This window comes from Hyperolius riggenbachi, chromosome 10, assembly GCF_040937935.1.
Source record: "Hyperolius riggenbachi isolate aHypRig1 chromosome 10, aHypRig1.pri, whole genome shotgun sequence".
Classification (NCBI taxonomy): domain Eukaryota; kingdom Metazoa; phylum Chordata; class Amphibia; order Anura; family Hyperoliidae; genus Hyperolius; species Hyperolius riggenbachi.
This window is the reverse complement of record NC_090655.1, coordinates 290,419,152-290,439,568: the sequence shown is the minus strand read 5'-3', so window position 1 is coordinate 290,439,568 and position 20,417 is coordinate 290,419,152. Positions and strand designations below refer to the sequence as shown.

The 20,417-nt window shown below is 47.6% G+C and overlaps 1 protein-coding gene across 1 annotated transcript in view; it reads right to left on the bottom strand.

Moving 5' to 3' along the window:
• The window catches only part of LOC137537290 (zinc finger protein 585A-like), an 87,261-nt gene that overhangs the window by 5,140 nt on the left and 61,704 nt on the right, over positions 1-20,417 (bottom strand). The window contains exons 7-10 of the mRNA XM_068259368.1: positions 16,817-16,939; positions 15,493-15,590; positions 15,296-15,381; positions 3,361-3,436 (exon numbers count right to left, since the gene is read on the bottom strand). Of these exons, the coding sequence (XP_068115469.1) occupies positions 3,361-3,436; positions 15,296-15,381; positions 15,493-15,590; positions 16,817-16,939 (383 nt within the window). The remainder of the gene's footprint in view (positions 1-3,360; positions 3,437-15,295; positions 15,382-15,492; positions 15,591-16,816; positions 16,940-20,417) is intronic.

The following is a 20,417-nucleotide window of genomic DNA, read 5'->3' as shown; positions in this document are numbered from 1 at the left end:
CTGTGACCAATCTGTGTACAGTAATGTACAGTGACCATTATCAGCTTATCACAGGCCGGTAACACTAAGTCACCCCCTACTGTGACCAATTTGTGTACAGTAATGTACAGTGACCATTATCAGCATATTACAGACCGGTAACACTAAGTCATCCCTACTGTGACTAATCTGTGTACAGTAATGTACAGTGACCATTATCAGCTTATTACAGGCCAGTAACACTAAGTCACCCCTACTGTGACCAATCTGTGTACAGTAATGTTTAGTGACCACTATCAGCTTATTACAGGCCAGTAACACTAAGTCACCCCTACTGTGACCAATCTGTGTACAGTAATGTACAGTGACCATTATCAGCCTATTACAGGCCGGTAACACTAAGTCACCCCTACTGTGACCAATCTGTGTACAGTAATGTACAGTGACCATTATCAGCTTATTACAGGCCAGTAACACTAAGTCACCCCTACTGTGACCAATCTGTGTACAGTAATGTACAGTGACCATTATCAGCTTATTACAGGCTGGTAACACTAAGTCACCCCCTACTGTGACCAATCTGTGTACAGTAATGTACAGTGACCATTATCAGCTTATTACAGGCCGGTAACACTAAGTCACCCCTACTGTGACCAATCTGTGTACAGTCATGTATAGTAACCATTATCAGCTTATTACAGGCCGGTAACACTAAGTCACCCCCTACTGTGACCAATCTGTGTACAGTAATGTACAGTGACCATTATCAGCTTATTACAGGCCGGTAACACTAAGTCACCCCTACTGTGACCAAATTGTGTACAGTAATATACAGTGGCCATTATCAGCTTATTACAGGCTGGTAACACTAAGTCACCCCTACTGTGACCAATCTGTGTACAGTAATGTACAGTGACCATTATCAGCTTATCACAGGCCGGTAACACTAAGTCACCCCCTACTGTGACCAATTTGTGTACAGTAATGTACAGTGACCATTATCAGCATATTACAGACCGGTAACACTAAGTCATCCCTACCGTGACCAATCTGTGTTCAGTAATGTACAGTGACCATTATCAGCTTATTACAGGCCAGTAACACTAAGTCACCCCTACTGTGACCAATCTGTGTACAGTAATGTTTAGTGACCACTATCAGCTTATTACAGGCCAGTAACACTAAGTCACCCCTACTGTGACCAATCTGTGTACAGTAATGTACAGTGACCATTATCAGCTTATTACAGGCCGGTAACACTAAGTCACCCCTACTGTGACCAATCTGTGTACAGTAATGTACAGTGACCATTATCAGCTTATTACAGGCCAGTAACACTAAGTCACCTCTACTGTGACCAATCTGTGTACAGTAATGTACAGTGACCATTATCAGCTTATTACAGGCCAGTAACACTAAGTCACCCCTACTGTGACCAATCTGTGTACAGTAATGTACAGTGACCATTATCAGCTTATTACAGGCTGGTAACACTAAGTCACCCCCTACTGTGACCAATCTGTGTACAGTAATGTACTGTGACCATTATCAGCTTATTACAGGCCGGTAACACTAAGCCACCCCTACTGTGACCAATCTGTGTACAGTAATGTACAGTGACCATTATCAGCTTATTACAGGCCAGTACCACTAAGTCACCCCCTACTGTGACCAATCTGTGTACAGTAATGTACAGTGACCATTATCAGCTTACTATAGGCCGGTAACACTAAGTCACCCCTACTGTGACCAATCTGTGTACAGTAATGTACAGTGACCATTATCAGCTTATTACAGGCCAGTAACACTAAGTCACCCCTACTGTGACCAATCTGTGTACAGTAATGTACAGTGACCATTATCAGCTTATTACAGGCCGGTAACACTAAGTCACCCCTACTGTGACCAATCTGTGTACAGTAATGTACAGTGACCATTATCAGCTTATTACAGGCCAGTAACACTAAGTCACCCCCTACTGTGACCAATCTGTGTACAGTAATGTACAGTGACCATTATCAGCTTATTACAGGCCGGTAACACTAAGTCACCCCCTACTGTGACCAATCTGTGTACAGTAATGTACAGTGACCATTATCAGCTTATTACAGGTCAGTAACACTAACTCCCCCTACTGTGACCAATCTGTGTACAGTAATGTACAGTGACCATTATCAGCTTATTACAGGCCAGCAACACTAAGTCACCCCTACTGTGACCAATCTGTGTACAGTAATGTACAGTGACCATTATCAGCTTATTACAGGCCAGTAACACTAAGTCACCCCCTACTGTGACCAATCTGTGTACAGTAATGTACAGTGACCATTATCAGCTTATTACAGGCCGGTAACACTAAGTCACCCCCTACTGTGACCAATCTGTGTACAGTAATGTACAGTGACCATTATCAGCTTATTACAGGTCAGTAACACTAACTCCCCCTACTGTGACCAATCTGTGTACAGTAATGTACAGTGACCATTATCAGCTTATTACAGGCCAGTAACACTAAGTCACCCCTACTGTGACCAATCTGTGTACAGTAATGTACAGTGACCATTATCAGCTTATTACAGGCCGGTAACACTAAGTCACCCCCTACTGTGACCAATCTGTGTACAGTAATGTACAGTGACCATTATCAGCTTATTACAGGCCAGTAACACTAACTCCCCCCTACTGTGACCAATCTGTGTACAGTAATGTACAATGACCATTATCAGCTTCAGGGCTCTCCCCAGAATTTTTTTTCAGCCGGGTGGCATGAAAAAGTAGCCGAGTGGGAAGTAAGGGCCCTTTTCCACTAGGATGTGCGATCGTAATTGCGCTGCGATCACGCAACCTACAATTTACACTACCTGTGATTTCTCCATATAGCTGCCGGGAACGGAGCATGATTGCCCGACAACTGTGTTTCAGAAAAATACCTGTTAGTGTCTGGTAATAGGTATTTCTGATAGTCCTTCAGTCCGGCCCCCTGAGAGTACACTGGTTCCATCCTATTTAAAAAACACAGACTTTGATTAATTAAACCCAATTAAGGCCACCTGCCTGCATATATAGGTGCACCTCCCCCTTCATCCCTCACTTATCACAGAGTAATATACAGCAAGGTGCACACACGCAAAGCCAGAAGGAAGTGAGTCAGAACCTTACACCAGGAGTGACTATAGGGTATGGGTTATAGAGGGGGCCGGACTGAAGGACTATCAGAAATACCAATTACCAGACACTAGGCCTGAAAGATAAATCGAATTTAAACCGAAATCGCGATCACCAAGATCACAATTTCGGAATCGTCAAAGCGGCAATTATCGCGATCACGTCATTTCCGCATGAGGAAGTTTGAAGAAGTGCGGCCTGCATCGTTGGACATACCCTCTGCACAAGTCGAAATGCTGTCCGCCCTCTATTGCCATCTGCCGCCTCTTGTGCTTGGCAAAACTCCGGGTTCCTGTATGTCACATGACATACAGGAAGTATTCTGTGCATTAGAGCCTGCAGGAGGCGAAGTATGGGCATCGCTGGACTCGTGGTGGAAGGTATGTCTAGCACTGATACAGCTTGGGGGACAGAGGAGGCACAGAGAGACAGAGTGGGCACAGAGAGAGACACAGAGAGAAACAGAGTGGGCACAGAGACACAAAGGGGGCAAGAGAAAGACCCAGAGGAGGCATAAAGAGGCAAAGGGGGCACAAAGAGAGACAGAGGGGGAAAAAAAAGGCAAAGAGGGGGAACAAAGCTTGATTTGAGGGAAATCGTGAATCGTATCGAAATTGCAATTTCAGACAGAAATCGCTTAATTCAATTTTTTCCTAATATCGTTCAGGCCTACCAGACACTAACAGGTATTTTCTCTCTGCGTCCTCTAGTCCGACCCCCTGAATTGAGAGACCACAGAGAACTTGCTCTTACTTACAATTAGGGTGGGACAACTGCCTGCAGAACTTTTCTTCTGTAGGACATGTCCTGATTTAACAGCAGGTCAATTCTGTAGTGCCTTATAAACGTTGATGGGTTTGACCATGTTGCAGTTCTACAAATTTGATCTAAAGATGCCCCTGCTCTTTCTGCCCATGAGGTAGAGACTGATCTGGTCGAATGGGCTTTAACTTGCATTGGAGATTGTTTACCTGCTGACTGGTAGCAAATGTCTATCGTCTGTCTAATGATCCATCTAGCTACCGAGGATTTAGTGGCTTGCAAACCTTTCCTTTGTCCTGCAAACAAAACTAGTAACTTCTTTCATCTTCTCCATTGCTTAGTTCTCTCCAAATAAACTAGCACTGCTCTTCTCACATCTAAAGAATGAAACAGGTTTTTTTCCAGTTTTAGGGTTAGCACAGAAGGAAGGGAGAATTGTGTCCTGTGAAATTTTGAATTTACTTTGGGAATGTATGTCTGATCAGTCCTGAAAACAATTTTGTCAGGTTGTATCGTCATATAAGGGTCTTTAGTAGATAAAGCCTGTAAGTCACCTACCCTCCTAGCCGTCGTCATGGCCAACAGGAAAGCTACTTTAAGGGTTAGATATTTTGGGTCAATTTGATCGAACGGCTCAAAAGGAGGTTTCTGAAGCTCCTGTAGTACCAATGGCAGGTCCCAAGGTGGAAAGGTCTTTGACTGAATGGGCCTGGACCTTGACACTGCTTTAACAAATGCTTTAGCATACTGTTCTTTTGCTAATTGTCTATCTAGGAATATAGACAAAGCTGCAATTTGTACCTTAATAGTACTAACCGAAAGACCCAAATCTACTCCAGTGTTCTCCCCAGGCTCTTTTAGCTGGGTGCTCCACCCGGCTAGATTTGGTGACCACCCGGCTGTCATCAGCTCACCTCCTCCTATGCTGTAAGCAGAGTTGCGCACAGAAGCACCGGCCCTGCATTCTCATCTCGCCCCACCTGGCTACTTTTTCATGCCACCCAGCTGGAAAAAAAATGTTGGGGAGAACATTGTACTCCATCTTGTAGAAAGTCTAAAACGAGTGGTAGACCATTTTGGTGTGTTTGGAAACCTCTCCTTTCTTTCCATCCATTGAAGGTTTTCCAAACCTTCCCATAAATTATCTTTGTAACCTCTATCCTACTTTTAAAGAGGGTCTGGATTACTTTGTCTGAAAACCCTCTTTGCTAACAGCTGCTTCTCAGGATCCAAGCTGGGAGACTGAGTTTTAGTGGATCTGGATGAACGATTCCATTCTGAGAAAGTAGATCTGGCCTGCACAGGAGTTTCCAAGGATCCTGTATAGCTAGCAATCTGACTATTGGAAACCAGGCCCTTCTGGGCCACCAAGGAGTGATAGGAATCACCTTGGCCTGTTCTAACTGAATCTTCCTGACCACCCTTAGAAGCAGATTGAATGGAGGGAATGCATAGACCAAGTCCTTTCCCAAATTTACTGTTAGAGCGTCTAATCTGTTGTTCCTTGAAGAGACGTCCAACGAACAAAAATCTGGAAGTTTTGCATTTAAAGGGGAGGCAAAGAGGTCTATTCTGGGAAACCCCCCACCTCTGGGTTATGAGTTTGAAAATCTCTGGACAAAGTTCCTATTCTGCCTCCCGTACTGTCCTGCGACTTAAACTGTCCGCTAATTGGTTTGTTGAACCCTTTATGTGGACTGCCGACAGAGATAAGAGATGCTTTTCTGACCAGTGAAGAATCTCTAGGGAAAGGTAAATAAGTGTACGGACACTGGTTCCGCCTCGCTTGTTTAGATATGTCACTGTTACAATATTGTCGGACAAGATTTTGACATGCTTGCTCTTCACTACCTCTATCAGAGCTAGTAAAGCTTCTTTTACGGCTGACAGTTCCCTGAAGTTGGAGGAACTTAACTTCAGTTCCTGACTCCATACTCCTTGAATCTGGATATTCTGGCAATGGGCCCCCCAGGCGTTGGCGTCTGTGGTGACCCTGATTTCCTCCTGCTGGACTCAACTTCGGCCCTGAGAGAGATTGTGGGGGTTCTGCCACCAACTTAAAGAGTTTCTGACTTGCTCTGTTGGCTTTCACTTTCTCTGTTGGCCTCCCCCTTCTGATAGGAACCACTCCTGTAGAAGGTGGGGGTGTAACTGTGCCCACTGTAATGCTGGAATGCAAAAGGTCATGGACCCCAGTAGAGAACATGCTTCCCGTAGCGAGATCTCTTCTTGACTCAGCAAACTTGAAATCTTTCGAGAAAGTTTCTCTATCTTTTCTAGGGGTAACCAAGTTTTTTGACTTACTGTGTCTAACGAGTAACCTAGAAATAAAACCTTTTGGGATGGAACTAAGTTTGACTTCTCCCAAATGATCACCCATCCTAACCTTTGCAGGATCTGTAAGCAAATTTTTAAAACTCTTTCTAAATGTTCTTTTGTCTGAGCAAAAATAGGAAAATCATCCAGATATGGGACAATTCTGATATTTTCCAGGTCAAGGCAGGCTGTCACTTCTGCTACAATTTTCATGAAGATGCGTGGAGAAGCTGCTAACCCAAATGGGAGGGCCCTGAACTGGAAATGGTTTTGTTGCCGAATTCCAGGGCAAACCTTAAGAATCTTTGATGGACCGTGGAGATTGGAACGTGTAAATACGCGTCTTGAAGATCGATCGAGGCCAATCAAGCAAAGGAAGTCAGGAGGTCCTTTACCGAGTAAATCTTTTCCATCTTGAATTTTTTTCTCTCTTAGAAAAAAAATTCAAGTTGCTTAGATTTATAATAAGGCAATATTTTCCTGACGGTTTTCGAACCATGAAAATGTGAGAGTAGAAGCCCTCCCTTAGTTCTGAAGGAGGTACTCTTACCGCTACGATTTGCAGAAGCAAGGAGGTGACAGCCTGCCTTAACGCCTGAGCTTTGTCCCTGTCTTGCGGAGGTTTTGTCAAGTAGTACCTGGGGGGAGGCTCCCTGCTGCATTCGAGTTTGCACTCCAATTTTATTATATTCAATATGAACTTGTTTTGTGTGATACTTTCCCACTGAGGAAGAACGTTTAATAGCCCCCCCCCCCCCCCCCCGACCTGAAACTGGTCATTTTGCGTCTTTGTTTCCTGGGGTCCGAGGTTTTTGGGACACGTTTGTTCCCCTACCTCTACCCCTGAAGTAAGACCATTTCTTGTTCTGTTCAGGATTTTCCCCTTCTGTGACATTTGATTCCTACCCTGGAAATACCTCTTGGTAGTGGTTTTCTTACGTTTATCAGGGAACTTTTTCTATTTGTCTGTTGACCTGGATAAGATATTCTCCAAATCTTTGCCAAAAAGTAACTTCCCTTCAAACTTCATAGCACACAACCTGCTTTTGGATGTAATATCCCCCTTCCAGGTTCTCAAATTGCTCTCCTTATAGAGTTTACAAAAGCTGCAATTTTAGCTGTACCTCTAAGGGATTCCACTAGCGCATCACAGATGAATGCTAAGGCTCTAGAAACCCCCGGGAAGGACTCAAGAACCTGTTCTACTGGAGTACCCCCTGCTAGCAACTGTTGCATCTCATCCACCCATGAAATAAGATTCCTGGACACACAGATAGACGAGATGTTGGGCCTAAACAATAAGATGTTGGGCCTAAACCAAAGGGAAATTCTTCCCCAATTCTTTCCAAAACCTCAACTTTTCTATCTAATGGGTCCTTTAAGGCCCCAGTATCCTCAAAGGAGAGGTCCGCATCTTTAGAGAATTGAGAAAGTGCTGCATCCAATTTTGGGCACTTATCCCATCTCTGAATTTCTGCCTCTTTAAAAGGAAATTTGTGTTTGAAGGATTTTGGAACTAAAAATCTTTTCTATGGATTTTCCCATTGGTCATCAATGATACAATCTAATGATTGTGTTTAACAATTGCTGGAAGCAGCATCTGCCATGTGGAAGAGAAAGAGATGGCGAGCAGACGTCGTCGTGGCATCTGCTTCCGCTCGCCCTGCCAGCGGTGGGAGTGTCTGCCTTCTCGCGTGCATCGGGACGTAGGCGGAAGTAGACTGCATGACCTGGAAGTGGTTCCCCACGTGTCATACCCGCTCCGGAGACGTCCAACAATGCGCAGCCCAGCATCCAAAAGGCAACTGCCGCCTGTCCCAACAGTCGCACAGCCACAGCAAATAGATTAAAGGTAATCTACCCCACACACCTATTGCTATGAGCCACACCGCAATGCTAGCCCACCATTTGTAGCTAGCGCTGCACGCAGAGAACTTGGCCTAGGTCTAAGGGTCCTAACGACTACAACGCAGGACCCTTAGCCTAAATCTGTAAAAGAAATCTAGCCTGTGTTACCAATAGGTTAAGAAACACAGTGAAAAGTGAGGGATGAAGGGGGAGGTGCACCTATATATGCAGGCAGGTGGCCTTAATTGGGTTTAATTAATCAAAGTCTGTGTTTCTTAAATAGGACAGATCCAGTGTACTCTCAATTCAGGGGGCCGGACTGGAGGACGCAGAGAGAAAATACGACGCATGCTAGTGGGAAATGAGCACTGCGATTTACATGTCATCACAGTGCTCATCAAAACGGCTGCAATCCGCTTTCTGAAGCGCAGCTAGTGGAAAAGGGCCCTAAGGTCATGCTGGGTGGAAAAGGAGGGTTACACCGAAGTGGGGTAGGTGGGTAAGTACGTCAGGCTGGTGGGTTGGGTAAGTGGGTAGGTAGGTCTGGCTGGTGTCTAGTGAGGTAGGTTAGGTTGGTGGCTAGTGTGGTGGGTAGGTCAGGCTGGTGGCTAGTGGGGTGGGTAGGTAGATGGTCAGGCTGGTGGGTAGTGGGGTAGGTGGTCAGGCTGGTGGGTAGTGGGGTAGGTGGGCAGGCTGGTGGCTAGTGGGGTGGGTTGGGAAGTGGTGAGACTGGTGGCTAGTGGGTGGGTGGTCAGGCTGGTGGATAGTGGGGGGGGGGTGGTCAGGCTGGTGGCTAGTGGGGCGAGTTGGTAAGTGGTGAGGCTGGTGGCTAGTGGGGTGGGTAGGTGGTCAGGCTGGTGGCTCATGGGGTGGTGATCAGGCTGGTGGCTAGTGGGGTGGTGGTCAGGCTAGTGGGTAGGTGGTCAGGCTGGTGGGCTAGTGGGGTGGTGGTAAGGCTGGTGGGCTAGTGGTAAGGCTGGTGGGCTAGTGGGGAGGTGGTCCGGCTGGTGGGCTAGTGGGGAGGTGGTCCGGCTGGTGGGCTAGTGGGGAGGTGGTCAGGCTGGTGGGCTAGTGGGGAGGTGGTCAGGCTGGTGGGCTAGTGGGGAGGTGGTCAGGCTGGTGGGCAAGTGGGGAGGTGGTCAGGCTGGTGGGCAAGTGGGGAGGTGGTCCGGCTGGTGGGCTAGTGGGCAGGTGGTCAGGCTGGTGGGCAAGTGGGGAGGTGGTCAGGCTGGTGGGCTAGTGGTCAGGCGGGCTAGAGCGCCAGCCAGCCGCCTGATCCATGTTGTCTCCTCTTTCCAATACTGCGCACACTAAAACTGGAAGTAATATGCGCTGCATCGGAGAGAGGGGACAGGAGACAACGTGGATCAGGCAGCTGGCTGGCGCTGTAGGGTTTGAGACAGCCCAGAGCCGGTGACGCTGAATCTTCCGCCAGAGGAGCTGGTTGAGCGGGGGAAGAGGGAGGGGGGGGGAGAGGTCGGACTTCAGCTTCTGCACATCGGCATTCACCTACCCCACACTGCTCGTGGCCGAGTCACTCTGCCCCCCACCGAATCGCCAATGAGATTTGTCAGAGTAAGGACCAGCAGAAAGTAGCGGCTTGTGCAGAAGATTTGCTGTTCTTCCTTACTAATCTGCTTATAACTCTTCCTAACTTAACCCAGGAATTTGCTAAATGTGTCTACCTCTCTCTCTTCAAAATTAATTTTGATAAAGGTGAACCCCTCAATGTCAATCTACCGCAAAATAAAATCAGCACACATCACTTATTTGGGTACAAAGATCACATCTGACATTAAAGCGGAATATAACCCAGAATTTCTTCTTTGCTCTAATACATTATTCACAGCATATTATATACAACCAGCATTTTTTTTTACTAGAACATCATTCAAAGGGTTAAACACGGGCTTTAGAAGCTTCAGTTCCTGAACAGCCTGCCGCATCTGAAAGTTAAACAATGTAATCTTGTGTAAATGTATCACGTAAGGAATGTGACACATTCTCTGACTGTGGAGAAGCTTTGGACACAGAGAGAGGGTCAAATCATGTCTGCCTGAATGAATGAATGAATGAATGAATGAATGAATGAATGAATGAATGAATGAATGAATGAATGAAAGCAGTTATTAATAAAATGCAAAGTCAGCTCATAAAGCAAAAAACTGTACTTTTGGGAAGCTATAACTTATAAATGAATAATAATACTCATGCAAAAATGCAAATATGATAACCGTATGGCATATAAAAAGTAGGAAAACATGTTTTTATTAAATATTATGTCCGGGTTTTAAACCGCTTTAAGGACATCTTTAAATCCAATTTCCCACCCCTCCTTGAAACCCTTAAACTTGATATTAAAAAATGGGATTTCCCTCAGCTATCCTGATTGGGACGCATCTCGGTGCTTAACATGAATATCATGCCAAGATTACTCGATCTCTTTCAAACGTTGCCGATCTGTATTCCGAATGTTTTTCAGAGGCAGACACAAAAGATCTTTAACAGATACATTTGGAAAGGCAAACCACCTCGGTTGCAAATTCTTTGTAGACCCAGACAGGATGGAGGCCTAGCAGCCCCAGATGTCTGAAAGTATTACCAGGCGGCAGTCCTAACCAGGGTGGTTGACTGGAACAGGAACATTCTCATGAAACAATGGACACTCATTGAGCAAGCCATGACACCTTTCCCATTACACATTCTCCCATGGATATCCCAGTCTCCTAAATCAACCTGGTCTCACTCATCACTGGTCGCCAACACCTTGCAGATTCTTGGACAGGTGGGCCCACTTAATCACATGACACCCTGGCCTTCCCCATTGTTATCAATCCTCAATAACCCAGACCTTCCTCCAGGCCACACCTGCTAAATGCAGCCAGGGTAGTTCTCATTAGGTCTCGGGGCTCTGTGACGGCCCCGTCTCTCCAAGAGTTTATATAAGAAGTCGACACAGTACGCCGACTCAGATTTGATCCTAGGGAAGACGGATCAGGTTAAGAAAACATGGGATAGTTAGAGGGAATCAGATGACCTTAAAATTAAACTTGCCCTGGCTTAAAAGACAATGTTCCCCCCAGACTGGCTTTCTGCAATATCTTGTATGGGTCAAGCAAATACATGAGGCTCCCCCCCCCTCACCTTTTACATCCGTGATGTCCAGGAACAGTTTATTCCTTTTGCTTTGGTCTCTGTTTAGGAGGTTATCCAGCTTTTTTGAATTGTGGACCTTTAGAGGTCACTTAAAAGGTAATCCTAACAGAATGACTACTTGTTAGTCTTTCCTTTTTAAAACATCCAGCATGGAATTCTACATATATCATAAGAGGGTCAATCTGACTAGCAGTTACATTTTATATCTATATTTCTAAAATGTTAAACATCAAATCTGACCTTCTGTATAATTTGTATGGCATGTTTTACTGTGATGACACACTCTGTTTATTATTATATGCCGGATCAAAAATCTTTCAATAAAGAAAAAAAAACAAAACAAAAACAGAACAGGGAACTCCAATCAGGGTGTCTGTACTGTTATTGTTAGTAAGATGTCGCCAAACACAATCACTATATCTAATGAGTTCAAATAACAGCTCCTAACATGGCCAGTCTGTGAGCAGCAATACAGCCACACCAGCAATATACACACACATTTATTCTATATTACTGCTGATTACTCACCTGTTCTGCCCTCTGTAACATTGTCCTCCTCTTTACTTGTCCTCATCATGTCTCCCTCCTCCATAGACTGCTGATCACTCCTCACATATGTCTCTTCTTCCTCTTTACTTGTCCTCATCATGTCACTCTCCTCCATAGACTGCTGATCACTCCTCACATATGTCTCTTCTTCCTCTTTACTTGTCCTCATCATGTCACCCTCCTCCATAGACTGCTGATCACTCCTCACATACGTCTCCTCTTCTTCCTCTTTACTTGTCCTCATCATGTCTCCCTCCTCCATAGACTGCTTATCACTCCTCACATACGTCTCTTCTTCTTCCTCTTTACTTGTCCTCATCATGTCTCCCTCCTCCATAGACTGCTTATCACTCCTCACATACGTCTCCTCTTCTTCCTCTTTACTTGTCCTCATCATGTCTCCCTCCTCCATAGACTGCTGATCACTCCTCACATACGTCTCTTCTTCTTCCTCTTTACTTGTCCTCATCATGTCACCCTCCTCCATAGACTGCTTATCACTCCTCACATACGTCTCCTCTTCTTCCTCTTTACTTGTCCTCATCATGTCTCCCTCCTCCATAGACTGCTGATCACTCCTCACATACGTCTCTTCTTCTTCCTCTTTACTTGTCCTCATCATGTCTCCCTCCTCCATAGACTGCTTATCACTCCTCACATACGTCTCCTCTTCTTCCTCTTTACTTGTCCTCATCATGTCTCCCTCCTCCATAGACTGCTGATCACTCCTCACATACGTCTCTTCTTCTTCCTCTTTACTTGTCCTCATCATGTCTCCCTCCTCCATAGACTGCTTATCACTCCTCACATACGTCTCCTCTTCTTCCTCTTTACTTGTCCTCATCATGTCTCCCTCCTCCATAGACTGCTGATCACTCCTCACATACGTCTCTTCTTCTTCCTCTTTACTTGTCCTCATCATGTCACCCTCCTCCATAGACTGCTGATCACTCCTCACATATGTCTCTTCTTCTTCCTCTTTACTTGTCCCCATCATGTCACCCTCCTCCATAGACTGCTGATCACTCCTCACATACGTCTCTTCTTCTTCCTCTTTACTTGTCCTCATCATGTCACCCTCCTCCATAGACTGCTGATCACTCCTCACATACGTCTCTTCTTCTTCCTCCTCTTTACTTGTCCTCATCATGTCACCCTCCTCCATAGACTGCTGATCACTCCTCACATATGTCTCCTCTTCTTCCTCTTTACTTGTCCTCATCATGTCACCCTCCTCCATAGACTGCTGATCACTCCTCACATACGTCTCTTCTTCTTCCTCTTTACTTGTCCTCATCATGTCACCCTCCTCCATAGACTGCTGATCACTCCTTACATACGTCTCTTCTTCTTCCTCTTTACTTGTCCTCATCATGTCACCCTCCTCCATAGACTGCTGATCACTCCTCACATACGTCTCTTCTTCTTCCTCTTTACTTGTCCTCATCATGCCTCCCTCCTCCATAGACTGCTGATCACTCCTCACATATGTCTCTTCTTCTTCCTCTTTACATGTCCTCATCATGTCACCCTCCCCCATACACTGCTGATCACTCCTCACATATGTCTCTTCTTCTTCCTCTTTACTTGTCCTCATCATGTCACTCTCCTCCATAGACTGCTGATCACTCCTCACATACGTCTCTTCTTCTTCCTCTTTACTTGTCCTCATCATGTCTCCCTCCTCCATACACTGCTGATCACTCCTCACATACGTCTCTTCTTCCTCCTCTTTACTTGTCCTCATCATGTCACCCTCCTCCATAGACTGCTGATCACTCCTCACATATGTCTCTTCTTCTTCCTCTTTACTTGTCCTCATCATGTCACCCTCCTCCATAGACTGCTGATCACTCCTCACATACATCTCTTCTTCCTCTTTACATGTCCTCATCATGTCACCCTCCCCCATAGACTGCTGATCACTCCTCACATACATCTCTTCTTCCTCTTTACTTGTCCTCATCATGTCACCCTCCTCCATAGACTGCTGATCACTCCTCACATACATCTCTTCTTCCTCTTTACATGTCCTCATCATGTCACCCTCCCCCATAGACTGCTGATCACTCCTCACATACGTCTCTTCTTCTTCCTCTTTACATGTCCTCATCATGTCACCCTCCTCCATAGACTGCTGATCACTCCTCACATATGTCTCTTCTTCCTCTTTACTTGTCCTCCTCATGTCACCCTCCTCCATAGACTGCTGATCACTCCTCACATACGTCTCCTCTTCTTCCTCTTTACATGTCCTCATCATGTCACCCTCCTCCATAGACTGCTGATCACTCCTCACATACGTCTCTTCTTCTTCCTCTTTACTTGTCCTCATCATGTCACCCTCCTCCATAGACTGCTGATCACTCCTCACATACATCTCTTCTTCCTCTTTACATGTCCTCATCATGTCACCCTCCCCCATAGACTGCTGATCACTCCTCACATACATCTCTTCTTCCTCTTTACATGTCCTCATCATGTCACCCTCCCCCATAGACTGCTGATCACTCCTCACATACGTCTCTTCTTCTTCCTCTTTACATGTCCTCATCATGTCACCCTCCTCCATAGACTGCTGATCACTCCTCACATATGTCTCTTCTTCCTCTTTACTTGTCCTCCTCATGTCACCCTCCTCCATAGACTGCTGATCACTCCTCACATACGTCTCCTCTTCTTCCTCTTTACATGTCCTCATCATGTCACCCTCCTCCATAGACTGCTGATCACTCCTCACATACGTCTCTTCTTCTTCCTCTTTACTTGTCCTCATCATGTCACCCTCCTCCATAGACTGCTGATCACTCCTCACATACGTCTCTTCTTCTTCCTCTTTACTTGTCCTCATCATGTCTCCCTCCTCCATAGACTGCTGATCACTCCTCACATATGTCTCTTCTTCCTCTTTACTTGTCCTCATGTCTCCCTCCTCCATAGACTGCTGATCACTCCTCACATATGTCTCTTCTTCTTCCTCTTTACTTGTCCTCATCATGTCACCCTCCTCCATAGACTGCTGATCACTCCTCACATACGTCTCTTCTTCTTCCCCTTTACTTGTCCTCATCATGTCACCCTCCTCCATAGACTGCTCATCACTCCTCACATACGTCTCTTCTTCTTCCTCTTTACTTGTCCCCATCCTGTCACCCTCCTCCATAGACTGCTGATCACTCCTCACATATTTCTCTTCTTCCTCTTTACTTGTCCTCATCATGTCACCCTCCTCCATAGACTGCTGATCACTCCTCACATACGTCTCTCCTTCTTCCTCTTTACTTGTCCCCATCATGTCACCCTCCTCCATAGACTGCTGATCACTCCTCGTATACGTCTCTTCTTCTTCCTCTTTACTTGTCCTCATCATGTCACCCTCCTCCATAGACTGCTGATCACTCCTCACATATGTCTCTTCTTCTTCCTCTTTACATGTCCTCATCATGTCACTCTCCTCCATAGACTGCTGATCACTCCTCACATATGTCTCTTCTTCTTCCTCTTTACTTGTCCTCATCACGTCTCCCTCCACTGCTGATCACTCCTCACATACGTCTCTTCTTCTTCCTCTTTAACCACAGCACTTACATGTATCAGTTCTCCACCCTAAGTTCACAAAATGAGAGCCAATTTAAATTGTGACCACAGATAACAGCACATGCAGGAGGATAATATAATACAGTTTGGAGTCTCTGGAGACCCCCCAGCTCCACCTACCTGATGATGGTGGGGGGTGGTGTGACCTTCCTGTGGACAATCCCAGGAATAAAGAGGACCTGTACATCTCTCTGGTGGGTTCCTGTTACTGGATACATCTGTAGGAAACACACACACTGACTGAATACATTGTCTCTATGTGATTATCAGATGATGGGGGATCTAGGTGGGCAATCCTGGGAATAAAGAGGACCTGTACATCTCTCTGGTGGGTCTCTGTTACTGGATACATCTGCAGGAAACACACACACTGACTGAATACATTGTCTCTATGTGTTTATCAGATGATGGGGATCTAGGTGGACAATCCCGGGAATAAAGAGGACCTGTACATCTCTCTGGTGGGTTTCTGTTACTGGATACATCTGTAGGAAACACACACACTGACTGAATACATTGTCTCTATGTGTTTATCAGATGATGGGGATCTAGGTGGACAATCCTGGGAATAAAGAGGACCTGTATATCTCTCTGGTGGGTTTCTGTTACTGGATACATCTGTAGGAAACACACACACTGACTGAATACATTGTCTCTATGTGTTTATCAGATGATGGGGGATCTAGGTGGACAATCCCAGGAATAAAGAGGACCTGTACATCTCTCTGGTGGGTTTCTGTTACTGGATACATCCTGTGGTCTAAGGAGACCAAGATAATCTTATTTGGTTCAGATGGTGTCAACTGTGTCAGTGTGTGTTGCCTACTGTGAAGTATGGTGGGGGGAGAGTCATGGGTTGGGGCTGCATGAGTGCTGCTGGAATTGGGGAGCTACAGTTCATTAGGGGAGCCATGAATGCCAACATGTACTGTCTGTGACACACTGAAGCAGAGCATGAGCCCCTCCCTTTAGACACTGGGCTGCAGGGCAGTATTCCAGCATGATAATGGCCCCAAACACACCTCCAAGATGACCATTGCCTGGCTATAGAAACTAAATGGTAAAGGTGCTGGACTGGCCACGCGTGTCTCCAGACCTAAACCCCATTGTGCACCTGCGGGACATCCTCATATGGAAGGTGGAGGAGCGCAAGGTCTCTAACATCCCCCAGCATCATCATGGAGGAGGGGAAGAGGATTCCAGTGGCACCTGTGACGCTCTAGTGACCTCCACGCCCAAGAGAGGCAGTGCTGGAGAATAATGGTGGCCACACAACATATCCACACTTTAATCAGAACGTTGACACTCTTCCCTTATGGATGTATTATTTGTTGTGAGAGCCTGCATGTGTTTATCAGATAATGGGTGGGGGGAGGGGCGGCTTTATCTAGGTGGACCCCAAGTACTGCTCTCTCCTGTACAAGTAATGAAAGTCTCCCCTTACCCGGTGATGTGAGGGGCGGCTGACTCTCCATCATGGCGTCCTTGTAGAGGTCCTGGTGTCCTTCTATATACTGCCCCTCCTCCATGGAGAAATAGATGAGACAATGAGCCTCCTTATTGGAACCTGACACACAGAATGATACAGTCACCACCATACAAATCACTAGCTGTCACTGGATACTGTCCCATAATTCCTGCTAATGCTCAACTCACCCCGACAGCAGATCAGTGAGGATGTTGTGGGCTTCTCGTGTCTCTCAGATACCAGGGGGTGAGGTGGGGATACCGCGATGGTCAGCAGACCTCACAGAAGGGAAACTCTGTATGCAGAGACTGAAGGTAAGGTCATGTGACACTCCCAGAATCCTCCTCATCTCTCCAGTCATGTGACACTCCCAGAATCCTCCTCACCTATCCAGTCATGTGACACTCCCAGAATCCTCCTCACCTCTCCAGTCATGTGACACTCCCAGAATCCTCCTCACCTCTCCAGTCATGTGACACTCCCAGAACCCCCCTCACCTCTCCAGTCATGTGACACTCCCAGAATCCTCCTCACCTCTCCAGTCATGTAACACTCCCAGAATCCTTCTCACCTCTCCAGTCATGTGACACTCCCAGAACCCTCCTCACCTCTCCAGTCATGTGACACTCCCAGAATCCTCCTCACCTCTCCAGTCATATGACACTCCCAGAATCCTCCTCACCTCTCCAGTCATGTGACACTCCCAGAACCCTCCTCACCTCTCCAGTCATGTGACACTCCCACAATCCTCCTCACCTCTCCAGTCATGTGACACTCCCAAATTCCTTCTCACCTCTCCAGTCATATGACACTCCCAGAACCCTCCTCATCTCTCCAGTCATGTGACACTCCCAGAACCCTCCTCCCCTCTCTAGTAATATGACATTCCCAGAATCCTCTTCTCCAATCATGTCTAAGTCTGCAGTGCGTGTCTATTCTCTTTGTGTGACAAACAGGAAGTGCACAGAATGTCCTCTACACTATACACTTCCCCACCCCCACTATGTGCTCCTCCCTCACCCCAATACCTGTCCTCCCCTCCCCCACTATGTGATCCTCCCTCACCCCAATACCTGTCCTCCCCTCCCCCACTATGTGCTCCTCCCTCACCCCAATACCTGTCCTCCCCTCCCCCACTATGTGCTCCTCCCTCACCCCAATACCTGTCCTCCCCTCCCCCACTATGTGCTCCTCCCTCACCCCAATACCTGTCCTCCTCTCCCCCACTATGTGCTCCTCCCTCACCCCAAAACCTGTCCTCCCCACCCCCATGTGCTCCCCCCTCACCCCAATACCTGTCCTCCCCACCCCCATGTGCTCCTCCCTCACCCCAATACCTGTCCTCCCCTCCCCCACTATGTGCACCTCCCTCCCCCCAATACCTGTCCTCCCCTCCCTAACTATGTGCTCCTCCCTCCCTCCAATACCTGTCCTCCCCTCCCCCACTATGTGCTCCTCCCTCACCCCAATACCTGACCTCCCCTCACCCACTATGTGCTCCTCCCACACCCCAATACCTGTCCTCCCCTCCCCCACTATGTACTCCTCCCTCACCCCAATACCTGCAGTCCCCTCCCCCACTATGTGCTCCTCCCACACCCCAATACCTGTCCTCCCCTCCCCCACTATGTGCTCCTCCCTCACCCCAATACCTCCCCTCCCCTACTATGTGCTCCTCCCACACCCCAATACCAGTCCTCACCTCCCCCACTATGTGCTCCTCCCTCACCCCAATACCTCCCCTCCCCCACTATGTGCTCCTCCCTCACCCCAATACCTGTCCTCCCCTCCCCCACTATGTGCTCCTCCGTCACCCCAATACCTGTCCTCCCCTCCCCCACTATGTGCTCCTCCCCTCACCCCAATACCTGTCCTCCCCTCCCCCACTATGTGCTCCTCCCTCACCCCAATACCTGTCCTCCCCCCCCCCCCCATGTGCTCCTCCCCCACCCCAATACCTCCCCTCCCCCACTATGTGCTCCTCCCTCACCCCAACACCTGTCCTCCCCTCACCCACTATGTGCTCCTCCCTCACCCCAATACCTGTCCTCCCCTCCCCCACTATGTGCTCCTCCCTCCCCCCAATACCTGTCCTCCCCTCCCCCACTATGTGCTCCTCCCACACCCCAATACCTGTCCTCCCCTCCCCCACTGTGTGTTCCTCCCCCACCCCAATACCTGTCCTCCCCTCCCCCACTATGTGTTCCTCCCTCACCCCAATACCAGTCCACACCTCCCACACTATGTACTCCTCCCACACCCCAAAACCAGTCCTCCCCTCCCCCACTATGCGCCCCTCCCCTCCCCCCTGGTGGCTGCAGCTCTCAGGCACTGGGTGTGACAGGAGGAAAGCCCTTTACAAATGTTAAATTGATTATTAATTATAGTTACAGGCGGGAAATAAAATATGAACAAAGTAACCTTTCCCCTCCTCTGCAGCCAGCACGAGCTCTATCGCCACTTCCGGTCTATCACCACTTCCGGTCTCCTTCTTCCAACGTGCAGAGGGCGGGAAATACCAGTGACGTCATTGCCCACCACGTGACCTCCTCTGTGTGATTGTAGCGCTATCATTAGCTGCAGGACAATATGCTCCACCCACCAACTACCGGCCTTTCATCACTTCCTCTCTGTGGTTCTGTATTTCCGGTTTCTGCGTTCCAGCTGGCAGAGGGGAGCTCGCCATCTTGTGGTCAGTCAGGTAACTGCAGCCTCATTTATTAATCATAGGAAGAGAGAGCAGCCAGGGAGTATCCGGGAGATAGAGGGGTGTGGCTAGGTATGAGAGCGGGGACAATATCATCTGGGCGTGGTCAGTCAGGTAACTGCAACCTCATTTATCAGTCATAGGAAGAGAGAGCAGCCAGGGAGTATCCGGGAGAGAGAGGGGTGTGGCTAGGTATGAGGGCGGGGACAATATCTGGGCGTGGTCAGTCAGGTAACTGCAGCCTCATTTATCACCTATAGGGAGAGCAGCCAGGGAGTATCCGGGAGAGAGAGGGGTGTGGCTAGGTATGAGGGCGGGGACAATAGCATCAGGGTGTGGTCAGTCAGGTAACTGCAGCCTCATTTATCAACCATAGGAAGAGGGAGCAGCCAGGGAGTATCCGGGAGTGAAAGGGGTGTGGTCAGGTATGAGGGCGGGGACAATATAATCTGGGCGTGGTCAGTCAGGTAACTGCAGCGTCATTTATCAGTCATAGGAAGAAAGAGCAGCCAGGGAGTATCCGGGAGATAGAGGGGTGTGGCTAGGTATAAGGGCGGGGACAATATCATCTGGGCGTGGTCAGTCAGGTAACTGCAGCCTCATTTATCAGTCATAGGAAGAGAGAGCAGCCAGGGAGTATCCGGGAGAGGGAGGGGTGTGGCTAGGTATGAGGGCGGGGACAATATCATCTGGGCGTGGTCAGTCAGCTAACTGCAGCCTCATTTATCAGTCATAGGAAGAGAGAGCAGCCAGGGAGTGTCCGGGAGATAGAGGGGTGTGGCTAGGTATGAGGGCGGTGACAATATCATCTGGGCGTGGTCAGTCAGGTAACTGCAGCCTCATTTATCAGTCATAGGAAGAGAGAGCAGC